This window comes from Lepus europaeus, chromosome 5, assembly GCF_033115175.1.
Source record: "Lepus europaeus isolate LE1 chromosome 5, mLepTim1.pri, whole genome shotgun sequence".
In the NCBI taxonomy this organism is placed as follows: domain Eukaryota; kingdom Metazoa; phylum Chordata; class Mammalia; order Lagomorpha; family Leporidae; genus Lepus; species Lepus europaeus.
The window spans coordinates 125820996-125844025 of NC_084831.1; the positions used below are offsets into that span (position 1 = coordinate 125820996).

General features: G+C 41.0%; 1 protein-coding gene across 1 annotated transcript in view; it reads right to left on the reverse strand.

Moving 5' to 3' along the window:
• The window catches only part of SLAMF6 (SLAM family member 6), a 39776-nt gene that overhangs the window by 14022 nt on the left and 2724 nt on the right, over window positions 1-23030 (reverse strand). The window contains exon 2 of the mRNA XM_062190186.1: window positions 4265-4591. Within this exon, the coding sequence (XP_062046170.1) occupies window positions 4265-4591 (327 nt within the window). The remainder of the gene's footprint in view (window positions 1-4264; window positions 4592-23030) is intronic.

Here is a 23030-nt window from a genome sequence, read left to right on the forward strand (position 1 = left end):
TGCATTTTCCATAAACTTTTTGAAGACCCCTTTGTATATTTCTGTTTTTCCAGAATGCGGTTTTTATGTATTGGAAGAATGCTAAATTTGGAGTCAGGAAAATTGGGGTTAGGATCACGGCTTCATTGTTTACTGGCTATAGAGCCATGGACAAATTATTAACGTTTCCTACTCTTGGTTTTCTTATCTGGGGAACGAGGCAATCATATTTCCTTTTCAGGCACTTACGAAAATAGAACAAGACAATGAAGGGAAATATTTGGCACGAATGTCACATCTCATCCCACGTCTGTGGCTGACCTAAAAAATCTGTCTTGTTAGGTAAACCTATCAGGTAATGCTGCTATCTGTGATGCCATCATCTCATACGGGCACCGGTTTGTGTCCCAGCTGCTCAACTTCTGATCCAGTTCCTTGATGATGCACCTGGGAAAGCAGCAGACGATGGCCCAAGTCCTTGGATCTCTGTGTGGGAAGCCCAGAAAAAGCTCCTGGCTCCTGGCTTCAGCCTGGCCCAGCCCTGGCCATTGAGGCCAGCTGGGGACTGAACCAGAGATCGGAAGACCTCTCTATCTCTCCCTCTCTCTCTCTCTGTAGCTCTTTCAAATAAATAAGTAAATCTTAAAGAAATCTATCTGGCTACCTTTTTCCACATTATGAATTATACTGCCTATTTGATGTTTACACTTGAGTATATATGAAACTGAACATGCTCAGAAGGAATGCTGTTTTTCTCTCCAAAATCTGCTTAACCTGAATCCTTCTCCATTTTCGTTCATGGTAACTGCATCCTTTCAGTAACTTAGACCAAAAACCTGGACCATCCCTGACTCATTTATCCTTCTTACGTTCCCAAATCAAGAAATCCTTCCAAAACATCATAATTCAAGGAATCCAACCACTCCACATCACTTCCACTGCTACTCCCTCATGCAAACCAGCATCACCTCTGGCTTGGATGACTGTAATGGCTTCCTGATTGGTCCATTGGCATCTCAGCAGACTAGCCAAAGGGGTCCTTTAAACAAGTAAGTTAAATTGCATTACTTTTTGTGCAAAGCCATCCAGAGGCTGTCAGTCTCGCTGAGTAGAAGCCCAGGTTTCAGTGGGCCTTACATGATGTGGCCCCTGTTTCCTTTCTAACTCACCTCCTGTTACTCTGCCTCTCAATCTGCTCCTCATGTTTGGCCTCCTTGATGTTCCTGAGTGTGCCAGGCACCGGGGAGTCTTGCTGCACATGATGGAGGACTTCTTCTCCAGATAACCTCGCACTCATTCCCTCCCCTCCACTGGGTCTTGGCTCAAATGCCATCTGTTTAATTCTGACCACTCTGTTCAAAACTGATTCCTGGGGCTGGCGCTGTGGTGCAGTAGGTTAAAGCCCCATCCTACAGTGCCGGCATCCCATATGGGCACCGGTTCGAGACCCGCTGCTCCACTTCCAATCCAGTTCTCTGCTATGGCCTGGGAAAGCAGTAGAAAATAGCCCAAGTCCTCGGGCTCCTGCACCTGCATGGGAGACCTGGAAGAAGCTCCTGGCTCCTGGCTTTGGATCAGCTCAGCTCTGGCTGTTGCAGTCATTTCTGGAGTGAACCAGTGGATGGAAGATTTTTCTCTCTCCCTGGCTTTACCTCTCTGTAACTCTGTCTTTCAAAAAACAAAAATAAATCTTTAAAAAAAAGAAACTGATCCCTGCACCCTGGCATTCTGATTCCCCCTTACACTGTTCTCATATCTCCTCAGGGCTTGTGGCTTTCTTGCATACCCTATCATTTGTTAATATTTATGTGTATTATTTATTACCTGCCTCCACTTTCCATGCAGAATGTTGACTCTGGGAGAGCAGCGATCTTTGTCTATTTTGTTCATTGATGTACCCAGTGTAGTGCCTTGTACATTGTCCATGTCCAGCAAAGATTGCTGATTCAGTGAATAAACTTAACATGGCTTCAATATCTTTCCTAACACTGAAGGCTAGGCAGTCACTTCCAATCCATTGTTACTAACTCATGAAATGACATTTTGCAGTTCCTATCCTGGAACATACTGAGAGATTGGTCAATGGTAACAAATAAACAGACAAACAAATGCTGTCTAGTTCATGCCTTGAGATTCCTTTGCAGCTTTGTCAGTAAGTTAGTATAGCTCACACATCTCTTTGTGCATGTGCCTTCAAAGGAGGGCACTTAAAAAAGCCACGAAAAGGGATTGGCTATGAGCCCCAGGAGTGTGGTTGCTACAGGAGAAGTCATGCTTGGTCTTCTCAGTAGTGTCAGAAGAACGCTGTCTCAACAAACACAGTGGGTCTGCTATAGCATCTGTTCCTGGGCTTTTCTTTTCTCGAGGGTTCCAGCACCGCCTTGATGATCCCTGACCACCCAGGGTGATCCCGCCCTTGGTTCCTTGAATGCTGACCCCACAAAAGATATGTCCACACCTTAACCCACAGAATCAGAATATTCTATTACCATCTTTGGAAAAAGGGATTTTGCTGATTAGTTGAGATCATCCAAGATTATTTAGATGGCCGTAAACCCACTGAGAAGGGTTCTTATAAGAGAAAAGCAGAGGGATATCTGAGAGAGACAAAAAGGCAGAAAACAGAGAAGACAAGGAGGCAATGTGACTACAAAGACAAAGATTGGACTGAGGTACCTGCAAGCCAAGGAGAACCAAGGCACAATGGCAGCAGCCAGACCCAAGAGGCAAAGAACGCATTGTGCCAGAGGGCATCCAGGTGGTGTACAGCCCAGCTCACGCCTTGATTTTGGGCTTCTGGTCTCCAGAACTGTGGGAGAATAAATCTATGCAGTTTTCAGCCACCTAGTTTATGGTATTTTGTTTCAGCAGCTTGAGGAAATCAATACACTGCCCTAGACAATTTTGTCCCTTTTGTTGGAGTAATTGGTGCAAAACCTTTCCAGACATCATCTCTCTCCCATCACATTTACCTGTTCTGTACCCTATTCTTTCAAGGATATGACTTTGACTAACAAAACAGATAAACCAGTCCAATATTCATGAAATTCTAAAGTTAATGTACTTGGGGAGGCATTTTTTTTTTTTTGATAACATGTCTTGATTCAAAGGACTTTGAATTGTAGACACTATGAGCTCTCTAGTAGATAAGAATCATGGAATCTCATCAGCCTTTATCAGTTTGATTCTGGAATTTTCTGTACTATATCCCTAATTAAGTGTCAGTGATCAGACTAAAGCCATGGTATTACTGAACATCAGATTGCTGGAAATATTTTTTCTTTTTTCTAAAGATTTATTTATTTGAAAGGCAGAGTTACAGAGAGAGAGAGGGCTAGAGAGAGACAGAGATCTTCCATGTGCTGGTTCACTTCCCAGATGACCGCAGCGATCAAGGCTGGGCTGATCTGAAGGCAGGAGCCAGGAGCTTCTTCCAGGTCTCCCATGTGGGTGCAGGATCCCAAGCACTTGGGCCATCCTCTGCTGCTTTTCCAGGTGCATTAGCAGGGACTCAAACTGGTGCCCATGTGGGATGTCGGCACCACATGTGGTGGCTTTACCTGCTACGCCACAGCACTGGCCCATGATTTTTTTCTGATATTGATTCATATACTGCCTCATTATAGCTTCCATAATTTTATGTTGCGGACATTTTTATTCTTAATCTTGCAGAGGTAGATGTTTGACTGGAAGCCCACATAAACTGTCTGGGGGAAAATATTGTTAGGACTTAAACAATCTTGATAGAAAAGACATTTTATCAGCTCATCCTTACAGAGCACTTTCAAGGTAGACCACTGTTCTGCACACAGAGTGTTCTGCAGGGCCACACCAGCCTTTGTGCAAGGTGAGGTATTGTGCTGAGTGGTTGTGTGGGAAGTGCTGCTGCCACTTGCTGTCTCTGTGGCTCTAGGCAAGTTCCTGTGGCCCAGTACTGTTACTGTGACGCCTACTGCGTGTAGTCTTGGTTAGGATTACATGACAGATGCATGCAATGCACATAGTAACAGGACCCTAAATATCTCGCTGGCTTAATTTCTGGTTGCACTGGGTAAAGGAAAATAAGGTAGTCCTGAGCTAGAAGCCGCAAAACTTAGGTTCTAGTCTCAGTTCTGTCCCTGAAAGGCTGTGCAATGTCACCGAGTCAATTTACCACTGGGCCTCATTCTGACTCCAAAAGCTGTACGCTTCAGTACTGGGCTGTGGTCCACAACTGCCCTCACGAATGGCTGAGACATGCCGTCTTTTTAGTCCATACATGGCTAAACCCCACATTTTGACTTACTGAAGATTCTCAGGGTGTAATTAGAGAATATCACAGAGTTCTCCGTGGTCATCTGAGCGCTGTAAGATCCCACTTCTGCCTCTGTCAGGTTGTTGAGACACAAGGAATAGGATTGGGTGAAGTTCACTCGTTTTTGCCATGCTGGATTGGTCACCAAGATTCGTGGGTGTGCGCTTGGCTGTACGACGGCAATAGATGCTCCATTGTGAAGCCACGTGATGATCATGACCAACTCTTTTGCTGGAAGCTGTAGAGGCAGAGTTACCGGCTCCCATAGAATCCCGTTCACCACCAACGGGGTTGAGCTGCTTTGTGAAACTACATTCCCTGTAAAAACAAAAGGAAAAGGCTATAAAACTCCCTGACAACCACTCCTCCCAGTCCTGCACCATCTCCCCCAGCTCTGCCAGTCTATTAGAGCTCTCTGAAATGGAAGCTCAGAGATAGGATGGAGAGAGAAAGGGTTACAAGTATTGAAAGGGGCTGGTGCTGTGGCACAGCAGCTTAAAGCCCTGCCTGTGGTGCAGGCATCCCTTATGGGCACCAGTTTGAGTCCTGGCTGCTCCACTTCCAATCCAGCTCCCTGCTAACCCACCTGGAAAAGCACTGGAAGATGATGGCCCAAGTCCTTATATACTGTATATTTACCTTTTCTTTTGTCTTAAAATGCTACTAGCTAATTTTCTTTTAAAAATATATTCTATGTGGCCGGTGTCATGGTGCAGTGGGTTAAGCTGCAGCCTGCAATGCTGGCATCCTATTCGGGTGCCATTTTTATCTTGGCTGCTCCACCTCCAATCTAGCTCCCCACTAAGGTGCCTGGGAAGTCAGAGAAAGATGGCCCAAGTCCTTGGGTCCCTGTCCACCCACATAGGAGACCTGGAAGAAGCTCCTGGCTCCTGGTTTCGGCCTGGCCCAACCCTGGTCATTGTGGCAATTTGGGGAGTGGACCAATGAATGGAAACATTCCCCCCCTTTCTGTCTCTACCTCTCTCTGTAACTACCTTTCAAATAAATAAAAATAAATCTTTAAAATAAATCAGAAGTATTGAGATGGCAATTAAACACCCAGTGCCTCCACCTTCAACAAAATGTCTGGCACTCTTGGTTATGGGGAAGTTGATCCAAGTGACCCTGGCCAGTGCCTATTTTCACACTGTCTGATCACTTTTTACATGTTGGGACCCCAGTCTCTCGATTCTTTGGGCATTAGGTTATGAAGGATAATGAACTGCATCCATTCTCTGGCACAGGCTCCAAAAACTGGAACTCTTTGCAGATGAGGTATAATTACAACCTGAAATATACTGATTACCTCCTGTGTGCTCTCATTCACACATAGTAGGCTTATGTGATTTAGAGGACTAATAACAGGAATTTACAGTTTGCAGAGTTCTTTTGATACATTATTTCATTGGGTGCTGACAAGTTCTGTGAAGAAGGGAGGGTGGATTTTCCTATATTTATGAATAAAGGAACTGACATGCAGAAAGGTTAACCAAACTTCCCAGCATTAAACAGCTGAGAATGGAAGAGTCAGGGCTCGTGCCCAAACCTCTGACTCCAATTAATTTTGTTCTTTTCATGCTAGATGCTTTTTCTACCACCAGAAAGGTTTAATCTTGTAGCTGATGAGAGAAGACTGATAAATGCAAAAATAATAAATACAATTTCCAAGTAAGACATAACAGCCACATTCTTGCCAGCCTATTTCAGAATCATCAACATTCAGGCAAAAATTGTAAAATTACCAGAATGATTCTTTTTAAAAAATTATTTATGTATTTATTTGAAAGGCAGAGTTAAACATACATAGGGGGGTTAGGGGGGAAGATATTTTGTATTTGCTGGTTCTTTCCTCAGACGATCACAACAGCCAGGTCTGGGCCAGGCAAGGAGCAGAACTCCATCTGGGTCTCTCACATGGGTGGCAGGGTCCCAAGTACTTGGGCCATCATCCACTGACTCCCCAGGTGCATTAGCAGGGAGCTGGATGGCAAATGGAGGAGCCAGGACTAGAACCAGCATTCCCATATAGGATGCTGTTGTCCCAAGTGGTGATTTAACTTGCTGGGCCGCAATAGTGGCCCCTGTCACATGTTTCTTTTTTAAAAAAATGATGTTTCCTTAGCATCATTTGCGAAATTCTTGATACTTATCACAGCATTTTGCAGTCCTCTGTTTCCTTGTTAGCCTAGCTGGCCGTGCCTTCAGTGTCCTTGTGTTTCAGCACTGAGCACTGAGTCTGATACACTGTAGGATCTGCGGCGATGTTTGAATGAGTCCATGAATAAATAACCATAAGCATGACCTCAAGTTTTTGAAGTTTCTTATTTTGCAGGAGAGGAGCTGAGAAAGCAGATTGGGGTCAAAGGGGCCAGGGGGAGGGTTGTCTCCTGGGATCCTGACAGCTCTTAGGTGAGCTTGCACTTCCTCTCTCTTTCCCAAAAGTCATACAAATTTCAGGCACATGAAGATTGCTATCATCAGTTCCCCTTCTGGACTCCATCTTTCCAATCAGCATTTTAATACACTGTAATTTGTCATTTTGACCACTATTCTCTCTTAGAATCACATGGGTGAGCATCACAAGCAGAATCTTGAGTCAAAAAATCCAGATACAAAGGATACATTGGTATGCTTCCATTTATTTGAAGTTAAAGAACAGGCCATATAAGCTACACTTTTAGAAGTCAGGATATGGGGCTGGCGTTGTGGCATAGCGGGTAAAGCCACCGCCTGCAGTGCTGACATCCCATGTGGGTGCTGGTTCCCATCTCAGCTGCTCCACTTCCAATCCAGCTCTCTGCTATGACCTGGAAAAACAGTGGAAGATGGCCCAAATTCTTGGGGCCCTGCACTCACATGGGAGACTTAGAAGAAGTTTCTGGCTCCTGGCCTCAGATCGACTCAGCTCTGGCCGTTGCAACCAAATAGGGAGTGAACGAGTGGGTGGAAGATCTCTCTGCTCTTTCTCTCCCCCTCTCCTTTTCTATGCGTAACTCTTTAAATAAATAAATAAATAAGTAAATAAATCCTAAAAAAAGAAGTCAGGAGAGTGGTTACCTTTGAGAAAGAGGGAGTGGTAATGAATGGAGGGAACATAAAGGTGGAATTCTGGGGTGCAGGCAACGTTCTGTTTCTTGACCTGTGTCAGGCTACACAGATTTATGCATTTTATGGTGATATGTTTAGCTGTCACTTAAAATCTGTAAAGTTTCCTCTTTGTATTCCAGGAAAAAATAATTGAAACAATGACAAAACCAAGCCTAAAGAAAATCTTTACAATGGCCTGTTATGACTAACATGATCTGGTCCCTTTGTTCATGTTGTTCTAGTTCTTAGAACTCCCCCCTTGTCCACTTTGCTCTGAACTGCGTGGTTACTCCTTAGACAGGCCAGGGCTTCTGTTCTTGTAGTTTCCACTGCCTGGAATGCACTTCTTCCAGGTGTACATGGAGCTCACTCTTCTGCCCCATCAGCTCTTTTATGCAAGTGCTCCCTCTTTGAGAGACCTTCTGCGAACACCTCTACCTCACCACCGATCCCTACCCACTCTTGTACATCCAGCAACACTTAGATTTATTTTTCTCTACAGTGCTAAACATTTAGCATACTTCATAATTAACATACTTGGGTTTTTCTTTGCTCTTGTTCCTCTCCACTAAACACAAGTTTTGCAAAGCCAAGGGCTTTTGTCCTTGTGTTACCCTCTGTTACGAATGCTCTTGAACAATGCAGACAGAGTTGGCATCCAGTGAAGATTTGTAGAGTAAGTGGACACATCTCCATCCCTTCTTTTAGAGGTTTTCTATCTAGGGTATTAAGGTTCAATTCCTCTTAACAAAGAGTCTGGGCATACCATGCAGCCCAAGGACTCAATAGCGTATTAGTCAACTTTTCATTATAACAATAAAATGCCAGAGATGAACTACTCATGAAGAAAAGAGGTTTATTTAGCTCACAGTTTTGGAGGCTGAAGGTCTAAGCAGCATAACACATGCTCTGGGGAAGGCTCCATAATGGATGATGGAACATGCGCAGAGGAAGGATCACATGGTGAGCCAGGGACAAGAGTGGGTGCGCCCAAATTAAAGTTTTTATAACAACCTTCTTTCTTTTTTACTTAATAAATATAAATTTACAAAGTACAACTTTAGAATTGTAGCAGCTTTTCCCCCCATAACCTCCCTCCCACCTGCAACCTTCCCATCTCCCACTCCCTCTCCCATCCCATTCTTCATCAAGATTCATTTTCAATTATCTTTATATACAGAAGATCATCTTAGTATATTCTAAGAAAAGATTTCAACAGATTGCACCCACACAGACACACAAGATATAGAGTACTGTTCGAGTAGTAGTTTTACCGTTAATTCTCATAGTACAACACGTTAAGGACAGAGATCCTACATGGGGAGCAGGTGCACAGTGACTCCCGTTTATAACAACCTTCTTTCAAGAGCTGATGAAGACACATGACAACTATCTCCCAAGGGCAGTGCACTCAGTGGCCTAAGGACATCTCAATAGGTCTCATCTCCTAAAGGTTGCACCACTTCTTAATAGTGTCACCCTGGGAACCAAGACTTTAAAATATGGGACATTCAGCATGCAAACCATAGCACACTGGGAACTGCTCTTCCCTTGACTAGTACTCTCCTTAAATTCTCTTAATTTTATAGATTGCAATTATTAACTTATTTAACAACCACTTATATACTTTTGCTCAATTCTATGCTAATGCAGTGAGCAAAACCTTAGAAATCATGACATTCAGGCCATAGTTATTAGTCCTCTTTTATGTACCAGTTTCTGGGATGGAGACTGGAATGAAAATATGAATAAGGCATTGTTGGTCCTCTGAGTTCATCCTCTGGTAGAGGGGCCTGACAGGTAAATGAGTAGTTAGTTATGGTGCAGCGGGTTAGGTATTGACCTTGAATAGGGCTTGCCTCTGCATTGCCTTTGTACCACTACTGCATCCTATGCACTCAATCTTGAATACTTCTTTTTCCTCATTACAATTCCAACATTGCTTTTCTCTCTTTTTCATAAATTTGAGGGTAGGCATTATCCTTATTATCTCATATTCCTAGTGCTTAGCACCTCCATTCTCACTCAACAGATGTTGAATTGATGAGATATGAGCTCTAAGGGGGCACAAATTGTGAGATTGATGGACTAAGTACAGTTGGAGTTGTCACTGGTAGAAGATCACTTCACAGAAGTTGGATCACATCAGGATTTTGAATAAAATTGGAGACTTCTCCAATGGTCTATTATTCCCTGATTTCACACACACACACACACACACATGGAACACCTTACTTTCTTTTCTCTGCTGGTAACTATGTCTGAAATGCTCTTCCCCATCTTCCTTGTACAGTAAGCTCCTACGTATCAGCTGTGGTTTGGCTGTGGTCTCAGTGTCCCTCAAATGTTCATGTGTTGGGAGCTTGGTCCTCAGTGAAGCAGTGTTGGGAGGTGGAACCCCTGGGAGATGAGGTCTAGGAGAAGATCCTTTGATTGTTGAGGGCACCACTGGTGAAAGGGATTAAAATAGTTCTCCTTGGATCCATGGGTAGTTCTAATGAGGGGGTTTTATAAAAAGAGCAAGCCTGGCTTCACCAGTTTCTGGTGTCCTATTTGGTGATATGATTGCTCTCACACAAGCTTCCCTATTCCCATCTGCCATGAAGTAAAGCAGCCAAGAGGAGTCCCCTTGCAATAACTATGCCATGCTTTTTGGACTTTCAGCCTCCCAAAACTGTGAGCGAAATAAACCTCTTTATAAAGTTAGCCTGCCTCAGATATTTTGCTAGAGTAATTAAAAAACAGACCAATAATTCATCCTTCAAGGGTCTATTTGAGGGGGTTTGACATTGGTAGAAGGGGAGGAGAAAGGAGTTTGTGGTGTTGGAAAGGGGGAAAGAGCACAGGAATGGATGAGATGACAGGAGAGGCTCCCTGAAGGTCTAAAGTGAAGTAACAAGAATGACAAAACTAGATTTGAGCCAATATGCTTGAGGAAGGTTAAGCTCAGAAGCTACTGAAATGCTCAAAATGCCTTAGATGATGTGGAATGGCCCAGAGGGCATAAGGAGCTTTTTTCATCTGCTCTTCCTGGGCTCAGCATTGGTGCTTGGGAGCACCTTGGGTCAGCACCCTTGGCAAGGACATTGATGTTCTTGGGGTTGGCAGGGCATCCATCTGCCTGCTGGGAATGTAGGTGGAACTAGAGGGCTAGAACCAGAAGAGGAGACTAAGAATTGGAAAGATAACTCACGGTGGCTGCAGCTGGCACGCTGCTTTGGGGACCTATAGGCATAACTATCCATTAGGGGACCTCAAAATTCACTGGAGGACCAATTAGAGCTTGGGAATGATGCTGAGGTCCTGATTTATACCCTGGTAAGGATGTCAAACCAGTGGAAACATGAGCTACATTTGTTTCCACATTTCATCCTTTGAATGGTGTGCTTCTGTCTTAGTCAGCTCTTCATTTCTCAGAATCTAGTCCAGGGAACTCAGGTGGACTGGGATTAGAGGTTACTGTGAGGAATCTATTAGGGAAATGGAAAAGATCGTTAGATAAGTGTGGAGGTACTGAGGAGGACCTGGCCATGGTTGGTTGACAGGCATCGTTTGTAGAATTTATATAGAATTGTATATTTCCCTGATGATGCTAGCATATGTAGCCCTAGAAGAGAGAAAGGAGGTGTGTGGGCTTAATAACAGCAATGAGCATGGTGGAAGAGCTAAATATGGCATCAAATGGAGGATGTTGCAGGGAAATATTGACTACTTTGTGGACATTGCTGGCCAAAAGTCTGAGGGTGAATGATGTCAGTGAAAATGGCACAGTAAGTAGTTCCATGACCATTCCTCCACAGAGGTGCACACACACATGAACACACACATAGAGTGAGCAAAGAAAGAGATAAGGTTTTTGTTCTTGCTTCCAATATTCAAAGAAATATATCTGTCAAAGCATTAGCTGGCCATAAGCTAAAGAAAAAGAGACTTTACAGACCACAAGTGACAAAAGAATACAATATTTTAAAAAATAGTTTAGAAAAGCCACTAGGCAAACAAGAACTGCAAACTAGAGCAAACAACAAAAACAAACACTGAGAATAAGGGAAAATTTGATTTTCAGATTTAACATATTATAATATACAAAACATACAGATCTTAACAACAGGAAAATAGAGATCACCTGAAGAAATAAAAAAACTTGACCCATTTGTAAGAGCAATTATCTGAGAAAGCACTGGTGTTAAATGTACTAGACAAAAACTTTAAATCAACTGTCTTAAATATACTCAAAATACTGAAGGAAACCATTGACAAAGAACTAGAGGAAAATATATGCACAAAATGAGAATATTAAATATAGAAATTATAACAAAGAAATAAATGAAAATATTAGAGGCAAATATAACTGAAATAAAGATTCACTAGAATATTTATATAGCAGATTTAAGTAGGCAAAAGAAAGAATCTGCTAATTTAAAGCTAAGTCAATTGAAAGTTTCCAGTCTGAGGAACAGAAAGGAAAAAGGGTGAGGAAAAATGTACAGAGTATAAGAAATATGTGGGAGACCATCAAACTTACCAACATATGCATAATGGGAATCCAAAAGATGAGAAGGGAGAGAAAGGAAAAAAAATTAAAGAAATAGTGGCCAAACCACATAAATTTGATAAAAGACATGCATTTATATATACAAGAGGGTTAATGATCATCAAGAAGGATAATCACAAAGAAATCCCTAAGAAAACACTTTATAATCGAAGTGTTGAAATGCAAAATCAAAGAGAGTATCTAAAATGCAGCAAGACAAAGCAAATTGTCACATGGAAATGGTCCTCAATAAAACTATCAGCAATTTCTCAGGAGACTCATGGATGTGAGAAAGCAGTGGGATGCCACATTTAAGATCCTGAAGAAAAAAAAAAATCACTACCAATCAAGAATTCTATGTCTGGCAAAAACTACATAAGGGCTTCTCAAAAACTTCATGGAAAATGTATATTATGAAAAACCTATGCTTGGATTTCAGAATTTTGGGGGCAGTAATGAACTCCATATGAACTTGTTTTAGCATGTCTGAACAGGATCTAGTTTGTTGCATGAAGAAGGGTATCACTTTGAAAAGCTCCCATTTTGGAGCAACATAAATTCTGCTAAAATTGAAGCAAGAATGAACTTAACATTTACGATGAAGTCATTGATGCTTTATGAAAAGCTTACAGGGATGAATAAATCAGCAGCTTACAAATAGGTATGAATAACTCATTTCGAAAGGGATGAAATGATATTGAAGATGAAGCCTGGAGAGAGAACAAGATGGTTAAATAGAGAGGAAGCTGCCCTTCCCTCAGCCGCACATTTCTAGAACAACAAAGGAAGTATCATATTTCCAGGAGACTGACTGAGAGGGAAATGTTAGTAAAGAAGTGATGGGAACTCCAAATAGCACGGAGAGTTTGAAAGCCAGCAGAGAAAGGGAACAAAGCATACTGCAGTACCTACTCTGGCTCTGTGGCTAGGGGATGCTATGATGCTGGGAAAAGGGGACAGCAAGCAGCCCTGTCACTATCAGAAGCCCACGAACCAGAGTGAGGGTGCTTTCCTTAACAGAGAGAGGTTCCCTTAGAATTCTGCAGCTGCAAGATTTTGGGGCATAAGCCCCAAAGCTATGGTCACTCACTCAGTGCAATCTAGGGAAATTCCCGTTGGCTTCTGGGTACTCAATAACAGCAGCAGTCTATATACATCCCAGACCACCAGACCAGAGGCAGCATCTTTCTGCAAGTCAGAGCACAGAATGCTGGGTGGTAAGGGTACATGCCCCAGTGCCACCCTTAGGTGCCCTTTGAGAATTGGGGGCAGTCCTCTTTGTGCTCTGTAGCTATAGCACTGTTGCTATTGATGCTACCACCTCCCCAGTGACTCACACTTATACTTAACATAATGTCTGCATTCTTCTGCTTAACTGACACTTGCTCTGTGAGACTTGATAAGAACCCCATTGCATCCTGAAGCTCAGGATTGTGACTATTCCTTAGTCACTGGAACCTATCCTGTAGGGCAAGGGAAAAATCTACCTGCATTCCACTACTCCAGACCCATATCTGCCACTGCACAATTCCAAGCATAATCTGTATTCACTCTGAAGAGCAGGTGCATGGTCCCCTTAACATCCACCAGTGCTGAGGCTTGAGTTTTGGTGCTTTAAGTCCCAGAATCAGTCACACCCACATGGAAGGACTTGGCAAAGGTCCAATGCACATTCCACAATCCCTGGGCCATAGTTGTTAATGCCACAAGCCCCAGCATCACTCAGGCTACCCTGGTAGGACAAAGGGACAGCTACCTCTTCGTCCCACAATACTAAGAATATGGATACAACTATCAATCACAAAACCTAGTGTAACTGACATCCAACTCTCTGGGGACTGAAGACACACACCTTTGGAAGCTCATGTCCACCACTGCAAATCATACTACTACTTCCATGAATTGCAGACTATACAATTCTGACATAGACACTGCTGACGCTTATATAGATGAAGAAATAACTCAGAATTTACACTTCTGGGCTCACTTAGAACCAATACCAAAGTAACAGCTCAAGTAACACTTGCATTCCATATAGACAAAGAAGTCTGTTACAGTGAAGTCTACTCCACAAAAAAGAAGAACTATTACATCAGATGTTCAGATGTCAGTGTAGGAACACAGGAAAAATGAAGAAGCAAGGAAGCATGACACCTCCAAAAGAATACAATGGTTCTCCAGAAATAGATCCCTATTTGAAGGACATCTATGTAATGCTTGACAAGAATTAAAAATGATTATTCTAAGGAAATTCAATGAGATGCAAGAGAATACAGACAGCAAGTTTAAAGGAATGAGGAAAACAATGCATGATATGAATGAGAAATTCAGCAGGTAGATAGACATCATTGAAAAGAACCAAAAAGAAATTTTGAATTTGAAATTGTCAACAATGAAATAAAAAAGTACATTTTAGAGCTTCAATAGCAGAATAGACCAAATAGAAGAAAGAATTTCTCATATTGAGGATAAGACTTTTGAAATAACCCAGTCAGACAAAAATAAAGAGAAAAGAACAGTACAAGAATGAAGAAAGCCTATGAGACATATGAGGTATAATTAAGTAGGTAAATATTTATACTATAGAAATACTATACTATAGAAATACATATATATTATATTATATATTATATATATATTATATTATAGTATAGAAATACATGAAGGAAAGGGGAAGGAAAAGGGCTCTGGGAACCTACTGAATGAAATAATAGTCGAAAACTTCCCAAGTCTTGAAAGAAATATAAATATTCAGATACTGAAAGCTCAAAGGACCCCAAGCAGACTCAATAAGAAAAAAAAAAAAAAAAGACCTTCTCCAAGGCATATTATAATGAAGTGGTCAAACATTAAGGACAAGGTGAGATTATGAAAGCTAGTGAGATTAAAATATCAGATCACATATAAAGAAAGAGCCCTTAGACTAACAACAAACTTCTGAGCAGACACATTACAGGCCAGAAGAGAGTGGGATGATATATTCAAGTCTTGGAAGAAAAAAATTCCAATGAAAAAGATCATATCCAGTGAAGCTATCCTTTAGAAGTGAGGAGAAATAAAATACTTCCTGTAAGCAAAAACTGAGAGACTTCATCACCAGCAGACAACCTAACAGGAAATTCTGAAGGGGGTATTAAATTAGAACTAACCGTCATGAAAACACTTGACAGTACAAAGTTTACTAACAAAGCAGATACAATCAGTAACCAAGCAACAAAATGACTAAGAGTTGGTTCTTACCTATTATTTTTTAGAAAATTTATTTATTTATTTATTTGGAAGTCAAAGTTACAGAGAGGCAGGAGAGAAAGAGATCTTCCACTCACTGGTTCACTCCTATGATGGCTGCAATGGCCAGGAATAGGCCAGGCTGAAGCTAGGTGCCAGGAGCCTCTTCTAATCTCCCACGTGGGTTGCAGGGGTCCAACCACTTGGGCCATCTTCTGCTGCTTTCTCAGGCCATTAGCAGGGAGCTGGATCAGAAGTGGAGTAGCCGGCTCTTGAACTGGTGCTCCTATGGGATGCCAGCATCATAGGCAGCAGCTTTATCCACTACACCACAACATTGGCTCTCTTGTCTATAATTGTTAAACTTGAATGTTAATAGACTAAATTACCCAGTCAAAATATATAACTTGGATACATGGATTAAAAAATCATGATCTGACTATATGCTGCCTACTGGAAATTCACTTCACAGGAAAAGATACCCATAGACTGAAAGTGAAAGGTTGGAAAAAGATATATCATGCAAATGGAAATTAAGAACAAGCTGGAGTCAATCGGACTTGCCCCAAATGATGGAGTTAGAAACGTGCCAGGGGATTCCAATACAATTCCATCAAGGTGGCATGTACCAATGCCATCTCACTAGTCCATGTGATCAATTTCAGTTCACAATTGATCACGCTGATAGGTCTAAGAGTCAAAGGGATCACACAAACAAGACCAGAGTCTACTAATACTAACTGATAGAATCAAAAAGGGAGAGAACGATCCAACATGGGAAGTGGGAGACACAGCAGACTCATAGAATGGCAGATGTCCTAAACAGCACTCTGGCCTCACAATCAGCCCTTAAGACATTCGGATCTGGCTCAAGAGCCCATGAGAGTATTTTAGGCATGGAAAGCCAAGACACTCTGGCAAAAAAAAAAAAAGAAGACCTAAATGAAACATCTCAGCGAGTGAGATCCCAGTCGAAAGAATGGGGCCATCAAAGTAGGAGGTACCTTTCTCTGAAGGGAGGAGAGAACTTCCACTTTGACTATGACCCTGCGGGAATAAGATCGAAGTCAGCAAACCCTAAAGGCTTCCATAGCCTCGGCAACTGATGACTAGAGCCTAGGGAAATTACTGACGCCATAAACAAGTGTGTTAAATTGTTAAATCAATATCAGGAGTCACTGTGTACTTACGTCTCATGTGGGATCTGTCCTTAATGGGTTGTCCAATGTGAAGTAATGCTATAACTAGTACTGAAACAGTATTTTTACACTTTGTGTTTCTGTGTGGGTGCAAACTGATGAAATCTTTACTTAGTATATACTGAATCAATCTCCTGTATATAAAGATAACTGAAAATGAAAAAAAAAAAAAACTTGGCGTTAAATTAAAAATTGCATAGAAAATTAATCAATTTTTAAAAAAATATCATGTAGGATCTCTGTCATTAATGTGCTGTACACTGTGATTTAATGCTATAACTAGTACTTCAACAGTATTTTTCACTTAGTGTTGCTATGTGAGGGCAAACTGTTGAAATCTTTACTTAATATATACTAAACTGATTTTCTGTATATAAAGAGAATTGAAAATGAATCTTGATGTGAATGGAAGAGGAGAGGGAGCGGGAAAGGGGAGGGTTGTGGGTGGGAGGGAAGTAATGGGGTGGGGAAGCCATTGTAATCCACAAACTGTACTTTGGAAATTTATATTCATTAAATAAAAGCTTTAAAATAAAAAAAACCAAGCTGGAGTAACTATATTTATATCAGGTAAAAGAGACTTTAGATTAAAACCTGGAAAAAGACACAAAAAAGAACATCATATATTGTTAAGGTGATAGATTCAGCAAGAAGATATGGCAATCATAATTATATATGCACCCAGCAGACCACTGAAAAATATAAAGCAAATATTATTAGACCTAAAGAGAGAGTTTCCAACACAATAATGCTGTGGAGACTTCAACACCTCACTGTCATCAATGGACAGATCATCCAGAGAGAACACCAACAAAGATATATCAGAATTGAATCATACTATGGAGCAAATAGACCTAACAGACATTTATAAAACATTTCCCTCAACAGCTACAGAATTCACATTCTTCTCATCAGCTTGTAGGACATTTTCTAGGATAGATCATGTATTAGGTCACCAAATCCTAGTAACTAAAAAATTGAAATCATACCATTCCAGAAGGGAATAAAACTAACAAGCAACGATAAAAACAATAGAAAATTTACAAATAGACAAAAATTGAGCAACATGCTCCTGAATGACCAATGGTTCATTGAAAAAAATAAAAAGGAAACTAAGGCCTGCCCCGCGGCTCAATTGGCTAATCCTCCGCCTTGCGGCGCTGGCACACCGGGTTCTAGTCCTGGTCAGGGCACCGGATTCTGTCCCGGTTGCCCCTCTTCCAGTCCAGCTCTCTGCTATGGCCCGGGAAGGCAGTGGAGGATGGCCCAAGTGCTTGGGCCCTGCACCCGCAAGGGAGACTAGGAGAAGCACCTGGCTCCTGCCTTCGGATCAGCGCGGTGCGCCGGCCGCGGGGGCCATTGGAGGGTGAACCAACGGCAGGGGAAGACCTTTTTCTCTGTCTCTCTCTCTCTCTCACTGTCCACTCTGCCTGTCAAAAATAAAAAAAAAAAAGAAACTAAAAATATTTCTTGAAACCAGTGAAAATGAAAACACAACTTATCAAAATCTGTGGGATCCAGAAAAGGCATTATTAATAGGAAAATTTATAGCAATAAGTACTTATATTTAAAAATATACATGTAAAATAATCTAATGATGCATCTCAAAGACTTAGAAAAAACAGGAAAAAGGCAAATCTGAAATTACCAGGAGGTGAGAAATAATACAAATCAGGCAGAAAGAAATGAAATTGAAACTAAAAAAAAAAAAATTATAAAAGGTCAACAAAATGAAAGTAAATAAAATCATAAACCTTTAGCCAAATTAACAAAATTGAGATGAAAAAGCAGATAACTAGTACCAAAATCATAAGACTACTATGAACAATTATATGCTAACAAATTGGAAAGACTTGAAGAAATGGAAAAATTCCTGGGTTCATGTAAACTGCCATAATCAAATCAAGAAGATACAGAAAATCTAAACAGACCCATAACAATAACAAGATTGAAGCAGGAATTAAAAGTCTTCCAACAAATAAAAGTCCAGGACTTGATGGCTTTATACCTGAATTCCACAAAATATTTAAAGAGGAACTAACATCAATACTTTTAAACTATTTCAAAATACTAAAAACGATGGAACTCTGCCCAGTTCTTTCTATGGGCCAGCATTACTCTGATACCAAACCAACCAAAGACACAACACAAAAAAGAAAACTACAGATCAACATCATTGATTAAAATGAATGCAAACATTCTAACAAAATATTATATAAAAATTATACATGATGATCAAGTGGGATTTATCCCAGATATTTAAGGTGGCTCAACATTCACAAATCAACAAATGTCATAAATCATATTAACAGAACAAAGGACAAAAACCATATGATTATCTCAATAGATGCTGTGAAAGTGTTTGATAAGATTCGACACTGCTTCACGATAAAAACTTTCAGCAAGGTGGGTGTACAAGAGACGTACCTCAAAATGATAAAGGCTGTATATGACAAACCAACAGCCAGTATCATACTGAATGGGGAAAAGCTTAAAGCATGTCCCGTCAGATCTGGAACAAGACAAGGATATCCACTTTACCACCTTTATCTATATAGTATTATAACTGTTAACAAGAACAATTAGGGAAGAGAAAGAAATTAATAGGAAAGGAGGAAATAAAGATATTCATGTTTACAGATGACATGATTTTGTAGGTGTAGGAACCTAAACACACCACTAAAAACTGCTAGAAGTGATAGAAAAATTCAGTAAATTTGAAGGATATAGAATCAACATACAAAAAACAGTAGCATTTAATACACCAATAATGATCTTGCTGAAAGAGATACCAAAACAGAAATCTTGTTCACAATAACCTCAAAAATTAAGTATTAATTTTTGTATAATTAGGAATAAATTTAACAAAAGAAAAGTAAAAGATCTCTACAATGATAGTTATAAAATACTGATGAAAGAAATCATCAGGGACCAGTGTTGTGGTGCAGCGGGTTAAAGCCCTGGCCTGACGCGCCGGCATCCCATATGGGTGCCAGTTCTAGTCCCGGTTGCTCCTCTTCCAATCCAGCTCTCTGCTACGGCCTGGGAAAGCAGTAGAAGATGGTCCAAGTTCTTGGGTCCCTGCACCCACGTGAGAGACCCAGAAGAAGCTCCTGGCTCCTGGCTTCAGATTGGCACAGCTCTGGCCATTGCAGCCATCTGGGGAGTGAACCAGCAGATGGAAGACACCCACCCCCGCTCTGCCTCTCTCTGTAACTCTGTCTTTCAAACAAATAAAAAATAAATCTTTTTTAAAAAAGACATCATCAAGGACACATAAAAATGGAAAGGTATTCCTTGCCCTTGGATTGGAAGAATTAATATTATTAAAATATTAAATTATATTATTAAATTAAAATATATTATTAAAAGCAATCTACAGATTCAATGCAATCCCTGTCAAAATATCAATGACATTCTTTACAGATTTAGAAGAAATAATCTTAAAATTCATGTGGAACCACAAACTATCTCGAACAGCCAAAGCAATCCTGAGCGTACTCATGTGCACACATACATACAGACACACACATCAAGCCAGGGGCATCACAAGTCCTGATTTCAAAGCATACCACAAAGCTATAGTAATTAAAACAGCATGGTACTGTCATAAAAACCAACAGGTAGATCAACAGAACAGTTCAGAGAATCCAGAAATTAATCCTCATACTATCAATTGACTTTTGACAAAGGTGCCAAGAACAGTCTTTTCAATAAATGGTGCTGGCAAAGTTGGAAATACATGTGTAGGAAATGAAATTAGATCCCTAACCCCCCAACCATATACAAAAATCAACTGCACATGGATCACAGACCTAAATGGGAGATCAGAAACTATGAAAATTGCTAGAAGAAAACAGGGGAAACCCTTGACAGCATTGGTGCAGACCCACCCAATGGATAAGACCTCGAAAGCACAGACAACAAGACCAAAACCAGACAAATGGGATCATATCAAACTAAGCAGCTTCTGCACAGTAAATGAAATAATCAATGGAGTGAAGCGATGGGATAGCACGGGAGAAACTATTTCAAGCTATTCATCTGACGAAAGATTAACATCTAGAATGTATCAAACTCAAAGAACTCAGCAACAACAAAAATAATCAACTCAGTTAAGAAATGGGCAAAAGACATGAACAGAGTTCTCCAAAGAAGAAATACAAATGGCCAACAAGTACATGAAAAAATGCTTAATATCACTAAGTACTTGGGAAATGCAAACAAAACCACAAGATATCACCTCACACCTGCCAGAATGAATAATATAAAAAGAACACCAAAATGGGTATTATAAAAAAGAAAAACGCTCAGTAAAGCTTCACCAGAGAGTTCTTCTCCACCATGATATGGCTCCTACTTACTCCTCTCATAAAACAAAGGAAATTTTTTAGGCGTTTCAGTGGAAAATCATTAGGTGCTATCCTCATTGCCTCATTTTGATTTCTTTTTGCCTTTTGATTTTTCTTAAAAAAAGATTTATTTATTTGAAAGTCAGAGTTAAACAGAAAGAGAGAGAGAAAGAGAGAGAGAGAGAGAGAGAGAGGTGTCTTCTATCTGCTGGTTCACTCCCCAAATGGCTGCAACGGCTGGAGCTGCGCCAATCTGAAGCCAGAATCCAGGAGCTTCCTCCGGGTCTTCCATGTGGGTACAGGGGCCTAAGGACTTGGGCCATCTTCTATTGCTTTCCCAGGCCATAGCAGAGAGCTGGATTGGAAGTGGAGCAGCCTGGTCTTGAATCGGTGCCCATATGGGATGCTGGCACTGCAGGTGCCACAGTGCTGGCCCCGCTTCTTAATTAAAAAAAAAAAAATCTTTGAACAGTACCAATTTTTCTTCAGTTAATAATGTGAAAGAGACTTTATTGACATGTTTAAATTCCCAGGAAATTCTTTCAGTTCTTTAGGGACAGAATAAATGGCTGATATCATTACTTACAGAAGTACCTTGAACTTGACAGAGCTTATGTTGAGAAATAAAGCTAATTTTTTTTTGTTTTTATATTTTGATTCTATTTTCTACAAACTTTTTGTGAAAAGGCTAATTGATATGCTTAGATTATGTTGCAATTATGTGAAGAAATAAATATTACACTGTGTCCCATAAAAATGTGCAAAGTTGTGTTTAATTCAAAAATTTAAAAATTAATTAATTTTAAAATAAAGAAGAAATTAAGACTTTCCCAGATAAACAAGAGATGATGAAGTTCATTGCTAGTAGATCTTTACTATAAGAATTGCTAAAGGAAATCTTTCAGGTGCAAATGAAATTATTGTGGGTTAGAACTGAATGCCTTATTAAGAAAAATAGAGCAAAGCTAAAGGTAACTATACAGATTAATACAACAGCCAGGAATCTTATATACTGACAATAATCTACAGATTCACTGCAATGCACATAAAATGCCAATTACATTTTTCATAAACAAAAATACAACTCTTCAAATTTACATGGAATTATGAGAGATTTCAATAACTAACCCAATATTGGGGCCAGCACTGAGGCATAATGGGTTAAGTGGCTGTTTGCAATGCCAGTATCCCATATTCGCACTGGTTCGAGTCCTACCCAGCTCCTTGCTAATGAGCCTGTGAAAACAGCGGAGGATGGCCCAAGTCCTGGAGCTCCTCCACCCAAGTGGGAGACCTGGAAGAAGCTCTAGGCTCCTGGCTTTGGCCTGGCCCAGCCCTAGCCATTGCTGCCATTTGGGGAGTAAACCAGAAAATGGAAGATCTCTCTCTCCCCATCCCACCACTCTCCCCCCACCCATAACTCTGCCTTTCAAATAAATAAAATAAATCTTTTTTCATTAAAAAAAAGGAAAAACAAAGTTGGAAGATTCACATTTCCCAGTTTCAAAACGTACGCAGCTATGCTAATCAAAATAATGTACTACATGGGGATCCACAGGATTCCATATATATATGGAATTCAGTTGAGAGTCCAGAAATAAACCCACATTTGTGGCAAAGTGAGTTTTACTTTTTTTTTTATTTTTATTTTTTACAGGCAGAGTGGACAGTGAGAGAGAGACAGAGAGAAAGGTCTTCCTTTTTCCGTTGGTTCATCCCCCAATGGCCGCTGCGGCCGCTGCACTGTGCTGATCCAAAGCCAGGAGCCAGGTGCTTTTCCTGGTCTCCCACACTGGTGCAGAGCCCAAGGACTTGGGCCATCCTCCAGTGCACTCCCAGGCCACAGCAGAGAGCTGGACTGGAAGCAACCGGGACAGAACCGGCGCCCCGACCGAGCTAGAACCCGGTGTGCCGGTGCCGCAGGTGGAGGATTAGTTTATTGAGCCGTGGCGCCGGCCTCAAAGTGAGTTTTGACAAGAGTACCAAGACCAGTTAATAAGGAAAGAATAGTCTCTTCAACAAATGGTGCTGAGACAACTCAATATCAATATACAAAAGAATGAAGTTAGAGGCCAATGCTACGGCACAGAAGGGTAAGCCACAGCCTACAATACCAATTTCTCAATATCCTGTATGAGTGCCTGTTTGAGTCCTGGCTGCTCCAGTTCTGATGCAGTTCCCTGTTAATGTGGCTGGGAAAGCAGTAGAGGGTGGCCCAAGTACTTGGGTCCCTGCCACCCACATGGGGGACCCGGATAGGGTTTCAGACTCCTGTCTTTGGCCTGGCCCAGACCTGGACATTGCAGCCATTTGAGGAGTGAATCAGTGAATGAAATATTCTCTCTCTCTTTTTCTCT